This window comes from Syngnathoides biaculeatus, chromosome 11 (assembly GCF_019802595.1).
Source record: "Syngnathoides biaculeatus isolate LvHL_M chromosome 11, ASM1980259v1, whole genome shotgun sequence".
Classification (NCBI taxonomy): Eukaryota; Metazoa; Chordata; class Actinopteri; order Syngnathiformes; family Syngnathidae; genus Syngnathoides; species Syngnathoides biaculeatus.
The window spans coordinates 26,959,855-26,979,171 of record NC_084650.1 but is presented as its reverse complement, the minus strand read 5'-3'; the positions used below and the strand labels follow the sequence as shown (position 1 = coordinate 26,979,171).

Sequence of the window (19,317 nt, the reverse complement as noted above, 5' to 3'; positions counted from 1 at the left end):
CTGAAATGTCTGTCCAGCCCCCCTTGAGGTCTAAAGCTACCTATAGAAATTCATAAAGGATGAAGGGTGTGATGACCACTGTCTTGGGCTGTAGGTGTTCCAGTACCTGATGGTAGCCAAGCACCAGGTCCACCTCAGAAAAGATGGTGACTCCCACCAGGTGGACAGAGAACTCCTGTATGTGTTGGGCACTATACTGGTTGGTGTCGTGGCACTGTTCAGGCAACTGAAATCACCACAATTGCCGTCAGCCATGGTCACCATGTGCAAGGGTGCGTAGCGAAAGAGATAGTGTTGATGAGGCAGGAGTTCGTCACATCTACTACCACCCCAAAGGCAAAGAGAAAGTCCATGCCAAGCAGCAGCGTGGATACAGCTGTAGGTAGTACTTCGTATTTTTATTTGAGTCACATTATTCTCAAGTACTATCAAGTAGCTTGTAGCTACTCTACCCACCTCTGCAAATAATGATTCGCCATACACCATGCATACTAACTCAAGTCAGAAACTAGAAAGTGGGTAGGTCTGCTCAACACTGGTTCATTATGCTGGCACAAATCCAACAAACTTCCAGTATTTTAGACTTTAGTATTTAGCACGAGCAATGAACCTTACCTGGTATTGCATTTACGACAACTCCCACTTTGACTGCTTCACCCTCCCTCGTTAACTTCTGTGGCAGGGGGAAAAACAGTATAGAAAATTAAAATTAAAATATATTAAATAAAATCCACTATCTTGCAACAAAATAATACTCACAGCGTCTTTCATGTCCATAGAGGTCATGCTGTGCTTATGTTCGCATCTCCATTAGGATACATCGATTATATTACATGCTTCTAAATTATTAAGGACACGGAACACACTTGGGAGTATGGTTTCAAAGTTGTAAAAGAAAGGTTGAGTTTAGAGAAAGACATGCTGCCAAGTCATTTCAGCCATCAAACATGACTACAGTATAATTTGATATTGATGACTGGAAAAGGCAGGAATTAAAATGAAGGACATTCTGCTTTTAAGTATAATTTCAGTCATTTTTCATCACTGTGGAGGTATTTTGCTTGAGGTAACTTTCCAGGTCACAGCTAAATAAGCATTCATTTCGCAGACCAGATAAGTCTTAATGGTCTGTGTCATACAATGCAAGTGCTATACGTATATTAGATTTTGCTTGAAAGGTTTGACTGTATAGGCTAATAAATTAGGTTAAAATGAAAACAAAAATGATCAGAAATAGCCATATTCTTGATGCCACTTGATAGAATTTCAGCATCTTTAGGAAGACCAGGATTAAAATGTAACCTTGAATGTGTGTTGGACTCTTAATTAACATGTTGAGAGATGTCAAATGCATCTAGTATAGCAGAGTTATCCAAATTTTCTTCCATGTTACTGCCAAATTGAATGTTAAAGCGTCTCGTTACGACAAAATAGTTGTGGTCAGTACAAATAACTGACAGCCGTTCTGAAAAATCCCCCATAAAACTTATATTGTATCTTGGAAGTCTATAAATTACGAAAACAGTAATTTTTGGGTCACCTAAAAACAGAAAAATAAAAAACAAGACATTTAAAACGCAGAAACAAGCAATACCGCTCACTGCCTTTTTCCTCCTCCAAAAAATAGAAATGTTCTGCCTCATTTAAAATGGTATTACATGTATTTTCTGTTAACCATGTTTCACTTAATAACAAAAAGTCTAGATCATAGGTTGTAATTATATCATTAATCAACAATGATTATCCAGTGAGCTGATATTGAAAGCTAGTCGAGAGATAAGTTTGTAGTTTTGCTTTTCTTTTTTTTTTTTGCAATATTTATTTGACCAGTGGCACGAGTGAGCAGCTGTAAAGCATTGGCCTCACAGTTCTGAGGTCCAGGGTTCACCCTGACCATGCCCGTGTGGAGTTTCATGTTCTCCCCGTGCCTGCGTGGGTTTTCTCCGGGTACTCTGGTTTCCTCCCATTTCCCAAAAACATGCAACATTAATTGGACACTCTAAATTGCCCCTAGATGTGATTGCGAGTAGGACTGTTGTCTGCCTCCATGTGCCCTGCAATTGGATGGCAACCAGTTCAGGGTGTAGCCTGCCTCCTGACCATTGGCAGTTGGAATTGGCTTCCGCACTCCCGCGACCACTGCGAGGATTAGCGGCTAAGAAAATAGATGGATGGATTTATTTGACCAACTTTCTGTCCCTTGTGATTACAGGGATGAAAAATCCCTGATGTCCATAGGGGTCTGACTTAATTCTGGAAAACACCCTGCAGATATCAGACAGATTCTTAGATAAGATTCTTCATGTGTGGAGGAGGGGCCTTACGCATCTTAGTGGATTGTGATTTCAGTCAATGTGGGATGGACTCCAATATTCCCATCATCCTTCACCCAATCCAATCAGACGTAACATGGCATTTAGACTAGTAGAGTGTGAGTTTTGCATTGGCCTTTTCGCCGCTGGGGCACCGAGGGCTGTAAGAAAATGAAAGTGCTGCCTCATCTCATTTTGTTTCTCTGATTGGTTGAGTGACAGTGTTAAATCCATCTGGACCTCATGTCGCCCTATTTCATATTCCTCCAATTGTTTGGGAGCAAATAATCTTTTCGTCCTACATCCATTCCTTCAAGAAAGTCAGTGTTTTCCTTTCAGGGCGCTGTATAACGTACACAGTAAAACATGTTGGCAGCTTAACTTCTTGTCTATTTAGACAGAAATTATTTGGCTCGTAAAGATGTCTGCACTCCCACCAAAAAAAAAAAAAAGCCAAAATTGTCAATGACATTCACAAATAGTGATGTACAGACTTCTTTGAGCCACTTACTTAATTGACTCAACCCACTGAAAAGATGGATTTTTGTCACTTTTTTTTTTACACTATTGTATACATATCTGTGCAGATGTTCAGGCTGTTGCTGTATTTTTACATTTCTTCATATATTTATTGTATGTTCATTACGGGTGGCATGGTGGATCAGCTGTAAAGTATTGGCCTCATAGTTCTGAGGTCGAGGGTTCGATCCCGGCCCCCATCTGTGTGGAGTTTGCATGTTCTCACCGTGCCTGAGTGGGTTTTCTCTGGGCACTCCGGTTTCCTCCCACATCCCCAAATCATTCAACATGAATTGGACACTCCAAATTGCCCCTCGGTGTGATTGTTAGTGCGGCTTGTTTGTCGCCATGTGCCTTGCGATTGGCTGGCAACCAGTTCTGGGTGTACCCTGCCTCCTGCCCGTTGACAGCTGGGATAGGCTCCAGCACTCCCTGCGACCCTTGTGAGAATAAGCAGCTAAGAAAATGGGTGGCTGTTCATTACGCTTGTTATAGTCCATATTTAACTAATGGAGTTGCTCTTAATGATTCCAAATCACAATACATGCACTTACAAAGCAATTCTGAAACAAAATGATGTCATACATTAGTTTTCTTTTACCTGGATGCTAACACAGGATTGTAACATAGATAAAGGGATGATTTAAAAACAAGGGTTGAGTCCAAGAATCATAATTGAATTTAAAAAAAATATATAATTTGCACTTCTCTCAATCATAATAACATTCCTCATTAACTTCTTAAACTGATTCACACGAGCCTTGCAACAGTTATTTCACATGTAGGTTTGTATGAAACAAACTCAGTTGTTTTTGTAATTTAATTTAATACAGTTTCAATATTTTTGATGTACTTAAATCACAAATCTAAAACAAAACAAACCATCCCAATGCCAGGTAGACAAAATACACTCAATCGTTTAATAGGCCTACCCGAGCCCAACCTTACAGGATCAAATCCCAGAGGTGTGTTTGAAAATAATAATAATAATCACCCTTTTTCAGCATTTTGGAAGGCAAACAAAAAACAACTGATAAGTATGCTGATTTATTTTGATATTTACGTGAAAAAGCTATTGCGAATGTGAGAAAGCTTCCCTTGTATCAAGCGATCGTGTATAATGTGGGCCCACTACAGCAGTTAGTTCCATTACGATATATGAAGTTAAATGATAATCATGGATATATCAACCAGATGAACGTGATGAAATATCCAGCACTTGGCTTCACTTATTCTTCAAGCTCTAAAAGGGAGAGAGGAGAGATTAAAAAAATGCATTAAGGAGTATTAATCCCTAGAACACGTGTTTAATACATGCCCTACTTCAGTTCTTCCATTTGTCACCAGATAAAGTTAGTAGGACAAATACATTTAACCTCAACTAATTAATAGCGACTTTTTATTTCAACTCTATCAGTTGAAAAGCCTGTTGGAACCGATAATATTTTCAATTGGGAATTCTCAACCAATGCGTCTTGAGAGATCACCAGGTGTGCCATGGGAAATTGTCCAAATTCACTATCTATCTATCTATCTATCTATCTATCTATCTATCTATCTATGCCAGTGATGTATAATGACAAGCAACACTTAAATGCTTTTCCACAAGATGGGATAAAGTACACTTAACCTTTGTATCTACCACCAGGCCCGGATTTTGCATGAGTAAATTTATAATTGAATAATTAATACTTTATATACAGTGAAGACAGCAAGTATTCGAACACCCTGCTATAATGCAAGTTCTCCCACTTAGACATTATGGAGGAGTCTGAAATTTTCATCGTAGGTGCATGTCCACTGTGAGAGAAAAAAAGAAAAATCCAGAAATCATAATGTAAGATTTTTTATTTGTGTTATACACCTGCAAATAAGTATTTGAACACCTGTCCATCAGCTAGAATTCTGACCCTCATAGACCTGTTAGTCTACCTTTAAAAGTCCACCGCCACTCCATGTATTATTCTGAATCAGATGCACCTGTGTGAGGTCGTTAGCTACATAAAGACACCTGTCCACCTCATGCAATCAGTAAAACTCAAACTTGTAACATAGCTAAGACCAAAGACCTGTCCAACGTCACCAGAGACAAAACTGTACAACTCCACATGGCTGGAAAGGGCGACGGAGAAATTGCCAAGCAACTTGGTGAAAAAAGCTCCACTGTTGGAGCAATCATTAGAAAATGGAAGAAGCTAAACATGAGGGTCAATCTCAATTGGAGTGGAGCCCCATGCAGGATACCACCTCGTGGGCTCTCAGTGATCCTTAGAAAGGTGAGGAATCAGCCCAGGACTACACAACAGGATTTGGTCAATGACATGAAAAGAGCTGGGACCACCGTTTCCAAGGTGACTGTTGATAATAAATCACACATGAATGGCACGGAAGGTTCCCCTGCTTAAACCAGCACATGTCAAGGCCCGTCTTAAGTCTGCCAATAACCATTTGGATGATACAGAGGAGTCATGGGAGAATTTTTTGTGGATGGATGAGACCAAAATGGAACTTTTTGGTCATAATTCCACTGACCATATTTGGAGGAATGCGAATGGTGAGTGCCATCCCAAGAACACCATCCCTACTGTGAAGCATGCGGCTGGTAGCATCATGCTTTGGGGGTGTTTTTCTGCACATGGGACAGGGCGACTGCACTGTATTAAGGAGAGGATGACCGCGGCCATGGGTTGTGAGATTTTGGGGAACAACTTCTTTCCCTCAGTCAGAGCATTGAAGATGGGTCGTGGCTGGGTCTTTCAACATGACAATGACCCAAAGCACACAGCCAGGAAAACCGAGGAGTGGCTCCGTAAGAAGCATATCAAGGTTTTGGTGTGGCCTAGCCAGTCTCCAGACCTAAACCCCATAGAAAATCTTTGGAGGGAGCTGAAACTCAGTGTTTCTCAGCGACAGCGCAGAAACCTGTCTGATCTAGAGAAGATCTGTGTGGAGGAGTGGGCCAAAATCCCTCCTGCAGTGTGAGCAAACCTGGTGAACAACTAGAGGAAACGTTTGACCTGTAATTGCAAACAAAGGCTACTGTACCAAATATTAACATTGGTTTTCTCAGGTGTTCAAATACTTATTTGCAGCTGTATCACACAAATCATAAAAAAAAAAGAAAAAAAAAATCATACATTGTGATTTCTGGATTTTTCTTTTTAGATGATATCTGTCACAGTGAACATGCACCTACGATGAAAATTTCAGACCCCTCCATTATGTCTAAGTGGGAGAACTTGCAATATAGCAGGGCGTTCAAATATTTATTTTTTTCACTGTATTGGTGCCTTGAGATACAAGTTCAATTTTTCCACGACTACACTCATTACTAGAATGTGGTCACTGAACTTAATAGAAATTCCATTTACTGTTGTTTCGCTGTTAAACATTATTTTTATTAAATAAATATCATACATGAAAAATCTGCAGTAATAACATAATAGAATGTTAAGTATTAAAACATTTTCCACTTCAATCTAATGGGCATTGTGCTGCTCCTGCTGGTGTGCCAACATTGCCCATCTGTGGGCAATATAATAGAGATATGGGTGCATGCATAGAAAAATTGTTCAGTCAACAATATTAGTCGTCAGTCTTTACAGAGGATCAAGAATATATGGCTGTCTGAATTGCTTTATCAGTCTACGTGTGTTGGTACACTATTTGTTTTCAAAATATCTATTCCTTGAAGGGTTATAACAGCGACATTGATCCAATACATTTGCCAAGCTATGGCATTTTGTGTGTGTTTTTTCAAACATTAAGACAAAAAGCCTGATCTAAAGCAAAGTTATATAATAGGTTTGAATATAAAATGATGTAGTCCCTTGATTTGATGTTTTTTACTAATTTCAACTCAGGTTGGCAATAAACAGCTTTAAGCCTCCTTTTCTTTTGAAGAACAAGAATGTTTTCTATTTGCCAAACGGCTTTGAGATCTACACATGGTAGAGTGAAGATTCTATTGGGTGACAGTTGTAGTCGCGTTGCTCACTCTTAGTGGTTGCAGGCATGTGCTGGGATGCCTGGAAGATGAGCCAGTTTCGCAGCCAACCTTCAAAGCTCTGCAAAATTATTTTTGTTCAAATTTTATTCATTAATAAAATGCTCGTGTGTGTGCTTCCTCGTTTCTGAACATGGCTGCTTACCTTCCAGTTACTCTCATTCAGCTGCTTCTTCAGGCTCTGCAGGTTGGCCAGTATGGTGTCATTGAACTTGGGCATCTCAAAGTTTTCCTAAAATTGGCAGCCTCACTCACTTAGTTCCTATTGGGACATGAGTGCATGTGTGCGTATGTGTAAATTACCTCCAAGAGACCAATCATCTCATCCATGCCTACGGAATCCCTCTTTTTCACTTCCTGCTGTGTGAAGACAAAAATATCATTTTAATATAAGACATTTACCTCTATAATGTTCGAAATGGGCATGCAGTTCTGACTACCCGACTTTCAATAAACGTTCGTTCTTCTATGTACATGTATTCCGGGTTGCAAGGGGTAGAACTTACTTTCACAGGCGCCTCAGTCGCAACTTTCTCCAAATCCACAAATGCGTGCATCAAAGGGAACCTGTTCAGTGGTTCACGCATCTTGATTGGAGCCACTGTGGGGACAGGTTGGAAACTGACACTGTTTTAAAGTGCCACTGTCATGAAATGCATGATTTTTAGTATGTTATTAATGAAAAAACGGCAGCTGACATGGACCCATGCCTTCTTTCACCACAAAACATGATTTTGACGTATACAACTTTTCGTAACTCCCGCCATGAAAATCCTCTCAAGGGATTTGTTTTCGAGAAGAAGCAGGAAGTGATGTACATGGCGGGACCGCTCGTTTGTTTCCATTAGTTTTACCTCTGGGAAGGTAGCTCGTTGTTCCTTTGTGTTAGCCAAATTGCTGGCTAGTTTCATTGCTGGACATTACTTGAACACTCGGGAGGACGGATTTACCCTTCATAAGTATGCAAGAGAGTTCGTCGTGAAAAATGGATTACACAGGGGCAAAGGATGAGAGTTTTGTGGGTTTCAATTGACAGGTAGGTGTGTATACACTTACTAAAAAAAAAAACAATCGTTGGGGGGGGCGTAATCCAAAAATCAGGGTTGCTAAATGTGTCGATATGCGCATCAGAAGGCTTCTATCCAGCAGCCGCTGAAGGACGGCCTCTGCAGGCCTTGTGGATCGCTACCATGTCGCCCGGGGTGGCTCGTCGCCGCGTTGGCTCATGTCCGCCACGGAAGTGGGCGTTTATCACCATTGGCCGTGATCCACATGTCATCTAAATATGGCTCGAAAAAATAGGGTAATATTGCCCCGGTCGGTAACTTCACTCGGTTGTGAGATGTTTTCTTCGAAAAGAGCTTCAGTGTCTGAAGGGGCGTGTCCTAGAGTATGTGGCAAAGCGTGTTTTCAATGGTGAATGTTCGGGGTGACGTCACGGACAGTAAATGCAGCCAATATGGCGACCACGTTGATGTCGAATGAGTCTTCCGCAACTTTGCGCATGGATGACGTGCTCGCCCCTCATATTTATTTTTTCGTGTAGACATTGAAGTGAAAAATCTTAAGTGTTTTTCATTTCAATATCTATTTTACAATGTTTATAGGGATGACACTAGACCTTTAAGAACGTTGTTGCAGCCAAATTAAGCTACGGAAATTAAATTTTTAGTAAAAATGATGTCAAACAGGATTTGGATGCATCCCACACTTTCCACACACAAATTCTGAACATATTTTACGAGAGTGGCTGGGATAGGCTCCAGCACTCCTGGCGACCCTTGTGAGGATAAGCGGCTGTAAGCGGATAATGAACGGATGGATTAATCATCTTGAAGCAAGCACGGTTTTTTTTCCCCTTTCAAGAACAATTCACTATCTGACGAACTTTGCCCAGTTGTCGTATCATAATTGACCCCTCCGTACAGGGCACTTAACCACGCCTCCTGAAGTGACATCACGCCACGTGCGCTGACGTAAGACAAACAGTAAAAATGGCAAATACAATACAATACATTCTGATTCCCACGTAGCAATGTTATGCTAGCGGAGAACGTCTCATTCATTTATACGAGACGTGTATTAAAAATCAAATTTAGGGCATATCTTCGTGCAAACAGTCTGGTTAAGCTTCGGCCGCGAGCCAGCAAGAAATCAATACGTTTGTGCAGTCCGATCATCGCTAAATATCGCTCAACAAAGAATAAGTGTGTCAATCGTTCACACTTAGCGGTGTTATGCCAGCGGAGAACGTCTCATTCATTTATACGAGACGTGTATTAAAAATCAAATTTAGGGCATATCTTCGTGCAAACACCGTCTGGGTTAAGCTTCTGGCTGCGAGCCAGCAAGAAATCAATACGTTTGTGCAGTCCGATCATCGCTAAATATCGCTCAACAAAGAATAAGTGTGTCAATCGTTCACACACAGCAGTGTTATGCTAACGAAGAACTTCGAATTAATTTATTCGAGACATGTATTGAAAATCAAATATAGGGCATGCCTTCGTGCAAACATATGTGTTCCGGTTGATATTAGATGGATTTAGTTGATGATGCGGTCTTCCACAAAGTTTGATCCATCGAAGGACTTTTTCGTACTGGGTCTTCGGTTTTGGAAAGGGTACGAATTGAACTCCACCAACTAGCCTTTCAGGATACCTGTCATCACTATTACAAAGTCCGTGACTACACCTCTTAACCATATTTTTTGTTAAATAACCCAAATACGCGATAAAACGCTAACTAAACCTATAGTGGACCATTCAATGTTGTCAGAGAAAATGGCGGGAGCAAAAACGGGCTTTGGTCTATGCAGATCTCTGGCCTCTGATTGGTCAGTGACGCGGATTGCGCAATATCCACGGAGGGGTCAATTATCTCACAACCAATAACTTTATACTGCTTGATGATTAACTGCATCATTTGTAGGGTTTTCGTTGCATCTGCATTACTCACAGCCTTACAAATAATCTCATAAATCAGATAAAAAGACATCAACGCGTATAAAAAGAAAAACTGATGGAAAGCAACATTGAACGATTCTAAATTGTCCGTAAGTGTGAACGGCTGTTTGCCCATTTGTGACCCGTGATTGACTAGCGAAGGGTCTAACATCTGAAGATCTTCCTTACGAAGAGACTCCCGTCTTTCGCCCCGAGTTCATGCAAACCCCAGTCAACCCGGTGTTACATATTTCATACATATTTTTTTTTTTTACCTTGAGCCGAGTGCAGCTCCCTTTTGAGATCGTTTGAGTTCTTCTGGAGCGTTTGGATCTGCTGCTTCTGGTCAAACACCATGTAGGCCACAAACACTTGACTGGCCAGCAGCAGGCAAGCCAGCACGGTCAGGCCAGCCACCTTCAGGGCGTAACGATTAGAGCCACCGTGGGGTCTTGAGGGGCGGTGGGGAGGGAGGAAGAGAAAAAAAATATTACAGTCGACATGATTAAATAGTTTGGTGTGATTTGGGTGAAGATAGTACAACATAAAAGGCACCAGAGGACTGAGTAGCTATTGTAAATTAACTTCACTAATGTAAACAGCAATTTTCCAGTTTTTAATCATATTAGTTTTAAGTAAATTGTAATTGTTTTCTTAATTATAAAAAAATACATTGTAAATGACTTTCACCAATGTGAACAGCACTTGTATTTAGTTTAAATCTAATGTCCTTCCAAGCAGTTATTAATTCAATCGGTTTGGTTTCGTTTTGTTCTTTTGAAAAAAACATAGAAATACAATAAATCTAGTCTGTAATACTTGTCTATTAAAAACCTATGGAGGTATGCTAACTCGGTAAACATTTTTTGTGAGAAGTGGTATGGATTGTTTGTACATTATTCTGTTCTTTGGTCAATGTCTTAAAAAAACTTATCATAAGCACGACTTATGTCGCGCCTCGTTCGTGACCTCGAAATGACTTATCTCGGGGTCCACCAAACTGTATATAATCTAAATTCGTATGTAATGTTTATGTATTAAAACGTTCTGCCATTTTTGTGCCAATCGTCCAATTGGCAATTTAATTAAATCCCCAAAGTAAGAAAGTACTGTGTGAAATTTTGCCGTTCGAAAAAAAATATTCGTATTGATTCAAACTATCATAAAGATATATTGATGACAATGAATCAAAAACCTGGGATTGTTGCCTGTTTTGAACCACTTATTTTTCTTGTGAAATAGAAAACGAAAGTATGAAAGAACATAGGATACAGTTCCTCGTGTTAACACTCAATTTAACAATGTTAAAAGTCACACAAAAAGAAACAATGTGTGACCAAATGATATCTCGGGGGGAACAATAAAATGACAAAATAGATTCGAAAGGGAGCAAATTGGGAGGTCACCTGGTGCCATTACTCACCCTCTTGGTGTTTGCAAGGGAAGCAGATTGTCAGCACTGCCTGCCCGATCTATGGGAGCATTTTCACCATTCACATCCATTTTGTCCTTTGTTTCTCTCGAGGCTTCTTCCCGTCACACTGATGCACCCAGACTGGGACTCGGCGCAGTGTTTTCCAACATAAAACCAGAACAGGTACTTCGTTTAAGGAAGTGGAACCGAGAAGGAAGAGGTGGAAAAACAAAGTAGGCGGGGCTTAGTAATTGCAAGCTGTGATTGGTCTGTTTAGTGCCGCATCACTTGTTGGGACAGGCAGAAGTTTCTTAAATTCACTTGCTGACAGACTTCCACTTCAACTCGATGAACATTTGTCAGAAAAATGAACATGAGGAGTACCAAAAATAAAAACAAGAAATTCCCACTAGCTACTTGAATTTGAATTTAAAGCCGATTATATTGTTTCTTGAATGAAAATGGCATTCAGTCCAGGTTGTACGTCCATGGGTGGCTTGGAGACTATCCCAGCTGACTTTGGGCGAGATGCAAGGTACACGCTGGACTAGTCTACAGCCACATGTATAATAAAAACTTATGTCATTGTGTTGCAATCCATTGAAATATTACGACTGACATACATCTGCAACCCATCACCACAAATGCGTGAATTTTCTATTAAGTCATCTCTATTTAAAACTGGACACAAATGTATTTTCTTTATTCACACACGTTTCTCTGCTCCCACAGTTCCCAAAAGCGTGTGTCAAACACGATCCGGTTTGATAACGTCATAGAAAAGTAATAATTTACTCGGAATAACCAGTATGGATTTGGATGCACCAAAATCACCAACACAAGCTGTTCTTGAATTGCTAAAGAACCCACAAATGTCATGGACACCATTTGATACAAGAAACCATAATATATTGATCAATAAATTAGAATATGGAATTACAGGACTAGTACTAAAGTGGGGGAAGTGTAACAAAACGAAAAAAAAAAATTGAACAATCAAAATGCTTGGATATTGTTGGTGGCATTCCACAGGGGTCGCTGCTGGGTCTCATATCACGTACAATCAACGAAAACAAAAATGACTAAAATTCATACTACTTGCAGAGGACATTTAGTGCAGGTTAAAACGGTCTGTCGGACACTGTTAACACGTAATTCATCAAAATAAAAAAAACGATTTGGGTGGGAAAAAAAAGCTTTCAATACATTTGAACAAGACAAAAATAATTGAATGTAGTTGGAATAATGCATAAAGAAAGTGCACAAAAATCACATGCCTTGGGGTTTATAATACATGAGCAAAACTGCTGGAATCGGCTCAAAATACTGTACATCAGCACAAAAATATCTAGAAGCATTTCCTTCATGGCCAATGCAAAAATATTTTTACTAAAACTAGAAAGCAGGTAGAGGAACATTTAGAAAGGTGGATGCTTGTGCTGGAAAAGAAGAATGAAGAGTAGCTATAGTAAAGCACAATACATATGCAGGAATGAGGAAAGGGGGGAGAGATACTGAGGGTGGACACCTTCAAATATTTGGGGTCAACAATCCAGATCAAAGGCGAGTGTGGAAGGAAGTGAAGAAACAGGTCCAAGTGGGTTGGAACCACTGCCGGAAGGTGTCTGGTGACTTATGTGACAGAAGAGTCTCTGGTAGGATGAAGGGCAAAGTTTATAAACCAGTGGTGAAGCCGGCCATGATGTAAGAACAAAAAAGTTGGAACGCTCATATTTCTTTGGCACAGTTTTTACGACGAATTCCCTTCCAAACGCAACCCCTCTTGTGGAGTAGCCCCAGGTTTACCAAACCAATGCTCTAAATAACACTGTACCTAAATAAGCTCAAGAACATTTTATTAGGAATTCATCTGTTGGCCTAATAATTTATAGATAAAGGACAGTGCAATGTTTTAATACAACTGAACTGTATGTAGGCAGTAGATTATTTTGCCTTTGATTAATGGACGCCCTCACGCCACTACTAGTAGTTTTACCACACTTTAACACACAAGGCAACTTTCAATTTAGATATGGATGCATGGAGAAAGGGTGGAAATAATTGTCGACGTGGAATTTTCTTGTCAAAAATAATAATAATGGAAATGACATTTTCTCAGTGCTTTTTTTTTTCAAACAGATAGGAAGATATACACTTATTTAACTGTATGTAATTACCAAACCGAACAATTCCCTGAATTTCCAGGGACTAAAAAGAATCATCTTTCCGTTACGCAAGCTGAAACTGAAAGAGAATCAGACAGTGCTAAAACACGGAAGTGAAAGAGTAGAGGGGAAAAAAAATCCCAATTGTGAAAAATACAGTGGTGTTTTATTTGCAAATTAAAAAGCACCGACAATATTAGTTACACTGTAAAAATTATTGACAACAATTACAAATCTTTATCATACAGTCCAGGATATTAGTACCATCATCGCTGTTATGTGTTATCACGTTAATACTATATATGGAGAGACAAGTTGGCAGTGAGAAGACATTGGAGGAAGCAATTGCGTTGATTTTCCCTACAGCAATGACGTCGCACACCATTGGAGAGCCAAACAACATTCAAATAATTTAGGCCTATCAAAGGGGAGCCACTTATGTACATTTACAAAGTCAAGAAATGAAAACGACCGCTGAGTGCACTTCTTTTATGACGTCAGAACCTTGTATAAAACTATTGCAGTAGGAGCAGCTTTTTGTTATCTAGTTTTGACATCTAGTTGCAATGACACCACCTTCAAACCTTTGAACACAAAACACGTCGGCGACGCCGCTGAGCTTATAGTGTGAAGGCTCGCCCTTGACAACTTGACACATTTTTCAGAGATCTTTTTTTTTCTTCTTCTTAAAGTCCATCACTGACGAATTCATTACATAAAACGAAAGAAAATATAAGCATGGGAAATTTCACTCTTTACACAGAGTAGCTAGCTTATGATCTTCACAGATTGTAGTGGGAACCAAATGCTTGTGTGCTATCCAGTTAGATGTATGTTGAGTACCGTTAAATATTGTGCTTTCGACATGAGTTCATCACTTCCTGCTTTTGCCCATTCAGTGGTCAAATGACAGCAGGCGGCACTTTAACATTCTCTGCATCCAGCCTGAAGGAGGAATCTGATGTTTAGTTTCGGTACATTCTACAAGTATCACAACTCTACAGAACAATGTCTCAGTAAAACAACAAACAAAAAGACAAACAGTCCAAGAAAAAAAAAAGTCCAAATGGTAATAATCCATAGAGATTCTGTCCTGGCTTTTGTAAATGAAATGACAAGATTCTAACAAGGCCTATCAAAAACAGGCTGCAACATGCAGCCAGATGTCCGACCATCCTCATGTTTCAAGGCATTTACAAGAAAGTTCTTTTTGTCAGTCTTCCCAAAGTTCTGTGGTTGAAACTACAGAGAGCACTTGGGCGCTAGTTTTGGCTGCATGCCATTTATAGAACTGAAACTGTCAAGACTGAATCTGAAACTCAGCCTTTGTACACGGGGCGTCCATGCGCTTTTCTTCAACTTCACACGCGGGAGGAAAGTTCCACCATGGTGAGGGAGGGGGTGGGCGAACAATCCTCTTCATCACACTTCTTCTTGAGGGCCGTTAAGAGGACAGCCGATGTCCTGACGTATGATACTGAAAGGGGTTCCGTCGGTGGATCCTCTTCTTCACTGGCCCATTAGTTTCCTACACTTTATAGAGGGTAACAGAATGAAGAAGTGATTGTTTTGATGTCCCATCCTCAGATCCTTGTAGAATTATAGTCTTAATCATCGTGGTATGATGTTTACTCAGCTAGCGCTGAGGTGATGAATGTGTGGGACTGCTTTTCTCTCCCCGGTTGGGCTGCTACCTGGTGTGGACCAGCTCTTCTCTGAGCCAGCTGGGGAGGGGCTGGGCCATTCTGTATAGCAGCTTGGACAGCTCAATGTTGTGATCCCTGTAGTACTCCCTGAGGAACACCAAAGACTGAAGGAGAGAGGGGGCAGGAGTAGATTAGTTCATCACACTGGGCTCTGCTTCAGTCGTGATTTTACAAAGATATTTTTGAGGATTCTATGATTACAAATTTGGAAATAAAGTGCTGTTATTAGTTTGGTGGCAGACAACCCTGACATTAATGCCATCAAACACTTTCCTCAGCCTCAAAATACCGAACACACTCTTAAATATTGTAATTAATAATACATAAGAGTCTTTTGAGGAGATTTGAAGCTGTTATTGCACCCCACTACATATTTTCACTCAAGCCAGGATTCCCAATATTTCTGTCCTTAATGTTGAAAATGAAGGTTAAATGAAAGAATGATCATACCTCGGGGTCCATGTCAGGGTACCGGCGCCCTTTACTCTTCCCCAGACACTTAGTCTTCCCGCCCTCGAGCAGCTGGCACCAGAAACCCTTCTTGGGATCAAACCTGCCTCAGACAAAAATCACATCATGTACTATATATGAAATAATGAATAAGGCTGAGAAATAGAAAAATACAATTAGTAGAATGGGATTTTTAAAAAAAACATTGATTACTCAGGGCATCTAATCAATCGTAACTGGACTGTTCTGGTTGTCCTAGAAGACATCTCCTCCGAGCAGGCTTCATCAGTTCATGCAAACAAGCCTCAAAAAACTTTTCATTTGGGACAGTCATGAAGCAAGGCACACCTCTGCCTCAAATCCCTCAGGAGGAAGTTCAACTCAGACTCTTTAGTATATTTGGGTTGCTTAGCGCACACGTGCAGCCATGCAAATACAGATGGGGTGCACAAAGAGTTTTGCACCTAGTCAGGAAGCAGACGAGGCCCTCTCCAACAACAGGCTCCCATTCTACATTTGCCACAGCGGCACATTAACCGTGACGCTCCGCTTCCTTCCAGATTAGCTACTGCAGCCATATTTGAAATCCCAAAAGATTGTATAATTTGGAAAGGGTCGCACGAAGGTCACGTGGCATCACGTCTTTTAAAGTGCCATTAAGTCAACATGAGCATGAAAGGATGAGACTTTCCTCCCGGGTATGTACAATAATGCACATTCATGACAGCATCAGCGTTCATGTTAAGTACACATTTTATTACATTTATATTCCCCATATGAGTGCTTTAAATAGGAGGTTAAGTAGCTTTCATCAAGCTTCCCTACTACAAATACATCTTCAAAGGGGGATAGTTTTCAGGGGTTAATTTTATATATTTTACCTACACAGAAATCTAGATCTAGAAAGATCCGCTATTGATATTATCCAATGAGAAAAAATCTTATCATGAGGTATGTCATGAGGAAGATACTCACGCTAGGATCTTATGGTAGTTAATGATGTTGGTTAAGCCAAGGAACTTCTGGATTTTATCCATGACCGAGGAGGGTTCGGTTTTCAGCATTTGTCCATCCAAGACCAGCAGCTGGATAAGATGACGTGAACATTTTAGGAAAAAAAAAACAGATCCATTTTCACAGGGCAAAGGCGATTAAAGAAGACCTTCAGGCTAGGCTGATGGCTGCTGAACTCAATCCTACTTATGCATACCTGGCTGGAGTGGTAGTAGTTGAGCCAGCGCTCCAGGTGCATGGCGTACCAGCCAGGCATCAGACATCGATTCTGGAGCACCCGGAGTTTGGGCGGACTCTCGTGACCGGCAGTGATGACTTCATGGAATGAGTATTTCAATGCTACCGGGTCATCGTGGGCTCTTTGGTGCTGCAGTTGTGAGATTTATCATTTCATTAGACGCAGCACAGCTTCAGTAAAGATGAAATGAATGTTGTCAATGAACCAGAAGGTACTCAGGTGCTAAAAGGAGTACTGGATCTAATGAGGCATGGTGGCTATTCAGCCCTACCCACCTGGTACCAAGAGTACGCTCTGTCGGCTGGGTTGATGAGAATGGTGATGATCTTGGCTTTGGGGAGGAGAGCTGCGGCCCTCTGCGCAGCCACCTCAGAGTCAAAATAGTTGGCACTCTTCTCAAAGTAGTAGTCAGAGCTAGCATTGGAGGGCAGGGGGAAGTACTCCATATACCTGACACCACACAAACACTGGGTGTTGATCAGATGCAATTTTGCTCTCTGTAGATGTGGCCATTGAACATCATGATGCAGAGGTAAAAGCTTTCCAATCCAGCTTCTTTGTCTCCATGCCCTTATTCTCATTGAACCTTTTAAAAATTCAGTGTGCATTGATGGCTACAAGCAGAGATAAATATCAATTATCATGTGGGTGTTATTATTAATAACTGTGTGTTGTTGTGACCATCTCTGGTATAAATTTACATTTCTAATACACCATTTGCATAGAAATGCCTGTTTCAACTCAAGTCTGTTGCTCCATATGATTTTCGCAGTAACACGTTACAATTTGCACTGAATTGTTTTCCCGTTGTCTGACCAATTCAGTTGGACTTGATATGTTTTAAATAAGGCTACAGTCAAACTCCTCTTAGTGGCACAATAATATATGTCATGACTAGTCACAGGAATGTCTGCACTTTTTGTTAACAGAAAATCTTCAGAGAGCCAGAGGTTCGTCATTTCTGAAACATATTTTCTACATAAATATGCTTCAATTCAACACGGGAAAATCATTGCACTTTATGTACACTGAACTGATATACCATGTAAAACATGATCCCAAACAGTTGAATATCATTTCAAAATCATCTTATGTTACCATTAAAGCGACATTTCTAAGAGATCATTTGATTTTGAAAAAGATATGGACCCAAAGTTTGTAACTGCAATGACGACTCACTCTTAAGGTCTTCGTCTCCTAGGCTAAATTTCGCTAGCCCCCCCCCCACTTAATCTCTGAATCGAGATGATCACATCATCATAGTTGGCACCAAGATGCTACAAGCAGGACTACTTTTCTTCTAGACGGGGTGTTTTTGCCCTCTTGTGGTATCTTGGGGCAGTTCAGAAAGCACACACACAAAAAGTGACTATGCAGGTAAACACTATATCAAAAAAACTTAACCGCAGCGACCTGGCTGTGCTTTTCTTACCAATCGATGCCTCTGTGGTAATTGTGGCCATTGAAGAATTGGATCTCTTCAAAAGTCTCCTTGCTGGGGTAGTTACTGGTCAGGTCAGGGTGCATGCTAAGAAACAGGTAGAGTGCTGTTGTGCCTGAGAGGCCAGAAAGAGTCAAAGTGGAGTTGACAGCAGGGAGGAAATAAAGAGCAAAAAAAGAGGATTAAGCGAGGGGAAATCCAATTACTTTCTACCTCATACAGTGAAGGCTGACGTTTGTGTAATAGAAACTGCATAGCGGTGTGTTAACGCCTTCAAAACAGACCAACTACCATTAAAGAATCAACAGCCGCAATATCCTGAGCGCTAATAAGATACTTTTAGGACCAAGCAACAAGACGACAGTTTCACTCTCAAAGCAACCTGTAATAATGAAGTACATGTAGTCATGAAGTACAGCTTCTCACCTGTCTTCTGAGGCCCAATGACAAGTAGCTTGGGGAAGCGGTCACATGTTTTTTCTTTGGACCAGATGTCTTTATGTCTTTTGTCCTCACATGGATCCTCCAGCCACACAAAATTAATAGTTTCACATTATTTCATATGTTGAAGTGCAGTTAAATATCCATTTGATACCACAGATTTATTGAAATTCTAGTAGTACCAACAATGCTTTTTTATTGAACCTATTTAAAACAAGTTAGCTCTTATTATCTTTTGAGTAGGCCGACTCGAGCATAAGTGAAAGCAACATGGCTTTATAAAAACAAAAATGGAAAATCTCAAATGAACTTTGTGTTCTCACCTGCCAGAGTGGATCTCTCTCAGACGGGAAAAGGCTGAAGTATTTCTGAGCCAGCTGCACAGGCGGGAGGGTCTGCATCTTTAGGTTTGTCCAGGTCTTGACAAACATCATCAGGCTTTTAAAAGTGTACAGGCCAAGACGGTCATTCCCATAGTTAGACAAATGGGTCATGAAGATGCTGATCTATTGGGAGAGACGCTGCAGTCACAACTGAAGTTTAAACTGCACGAAGAACAATTGAAGACATTCGGGGAGGATCAGCCAAAATGACAAACGACTAAAAAGTTAATCCAATGGAAATAGAGATGAGAGTACCTTTTAAAATACAACACTCTTTAATTGT

The 19,317-nt window shown here is 40.5% G+C and overlaps 2 protein-coding genes across 5 annotated transcripts in view; both read right to left on the bottom strand.

Moving 5' to 3' along the window:
* Positions 1–3,728: 3,728 nt before the first annotated feature.
* cd74a (CD74 molecule, major histocompatibility complex, class II invariant chain a) lies at positions 3,729–11,411 on the bottom strand. Of its 2 annotated transcripts, none has more exons than XM_061835509.1 (7): positions 11,206–11,411; positions 10,058–10,233; positions 7,344–7,438; positions 7,141–7,194; positions 6,983–7,069; positions 6,829–6,898; positions 3,729–4,074 (listed from the first exon to the last, which is right to left on the bottom strand). In XM_061835509.1, the coding sequence occupies exons 1-7, from the start codon at positions 11,283–11,285 to the stop codon at positions 4,061–4,063; spliced, it is 576 nt and encodes a 191-aa protein (XP_061691493.1). In that variant the 5' UTR covers positions 11,286–11,411; the 3' UTR covers positions 3,729–4,060. The 2 variants fall into 2 exon arrangements, with proteins under 2 accessions (XP_061691493.1, XP_061691492.1); XM_061835508.1 differs by having other exon boundaries at positions 7,141–7,197; positions 11,206–11,406.
* A 2,094-nt stretch (positions 11,412–13,505) lies between these two features.
* Positions 13,506–19,317, bottom strand: part of LOC133508444 (bifunctional heparan sulfate N-deacetylase/N-sulfotransferase 1-like) — a 54,524-nt gene continuing 48,712 nt past the window's right edge. For 2 of the 3 annotated variants that reach the window (XM_061834511.1, XM_061834510.1), the window contains 9 exons: positions 18,975–19,157; positions 18,637–18,733; positions 18,202–18,325; positions 17,045–17,219; positions 16,728–16,898; positions 16,493–16,602; positions 15,518–15,620; positions 15,056–15,171; positions 13,506–14,894 (listed from right to left, as the gene is read on the bottom strand). In XM_061834511.1, the coding sequence (XP_061690495.1) occupies positions 14,882–14,894; positions 15,056–15,171; positions 15,518–15,620; positions 16,493–16,602; positions 16,728–16,898; positions 17,045–17,219; positions 18,202–18,325; positions 18,637–18,733; positions 18,975–19,157 (1,092 nt within the window). In that variant the 3' untranslated portion in view covers positions 13,506–14,881. Of the gene's footprint in view, positions 15,172–15,517; positions 15,621–16,492; positions 16,603–16,727; positions 16,899–17,044; positions 17,220–18,201; positions 18,326–18,636; positions 18,734–18,974; positions 19,158–19,317 lie in introns of all 3 variants that reach the window. The other variant, XM_061834512.1, reaches the window with a different exon arrangement.

Coding starts and splice junctions, on each gene's coding strand:
- cd74a (XM_061835508.1), bottom strand. CDS start 11,285: ATGGATGTGAATGGTGAAAATGCTCCCATAGATCGGGCAGGCAGTGCT. Junction 7,198..7,343: donor CGACTGAGGCGCCTGTGAAA/GTAAGTTCTACC, acceptor GTCTTCACACAG/CAGGAAGTGAAAAAGAGGGA. Junction 7,070..7,140: donor AGATGATTGGTCTCTTGGAG/GTAATTTACACA, acceptor TGCCAATTTTAG/GAAAACTTTGAGATGCCCAA.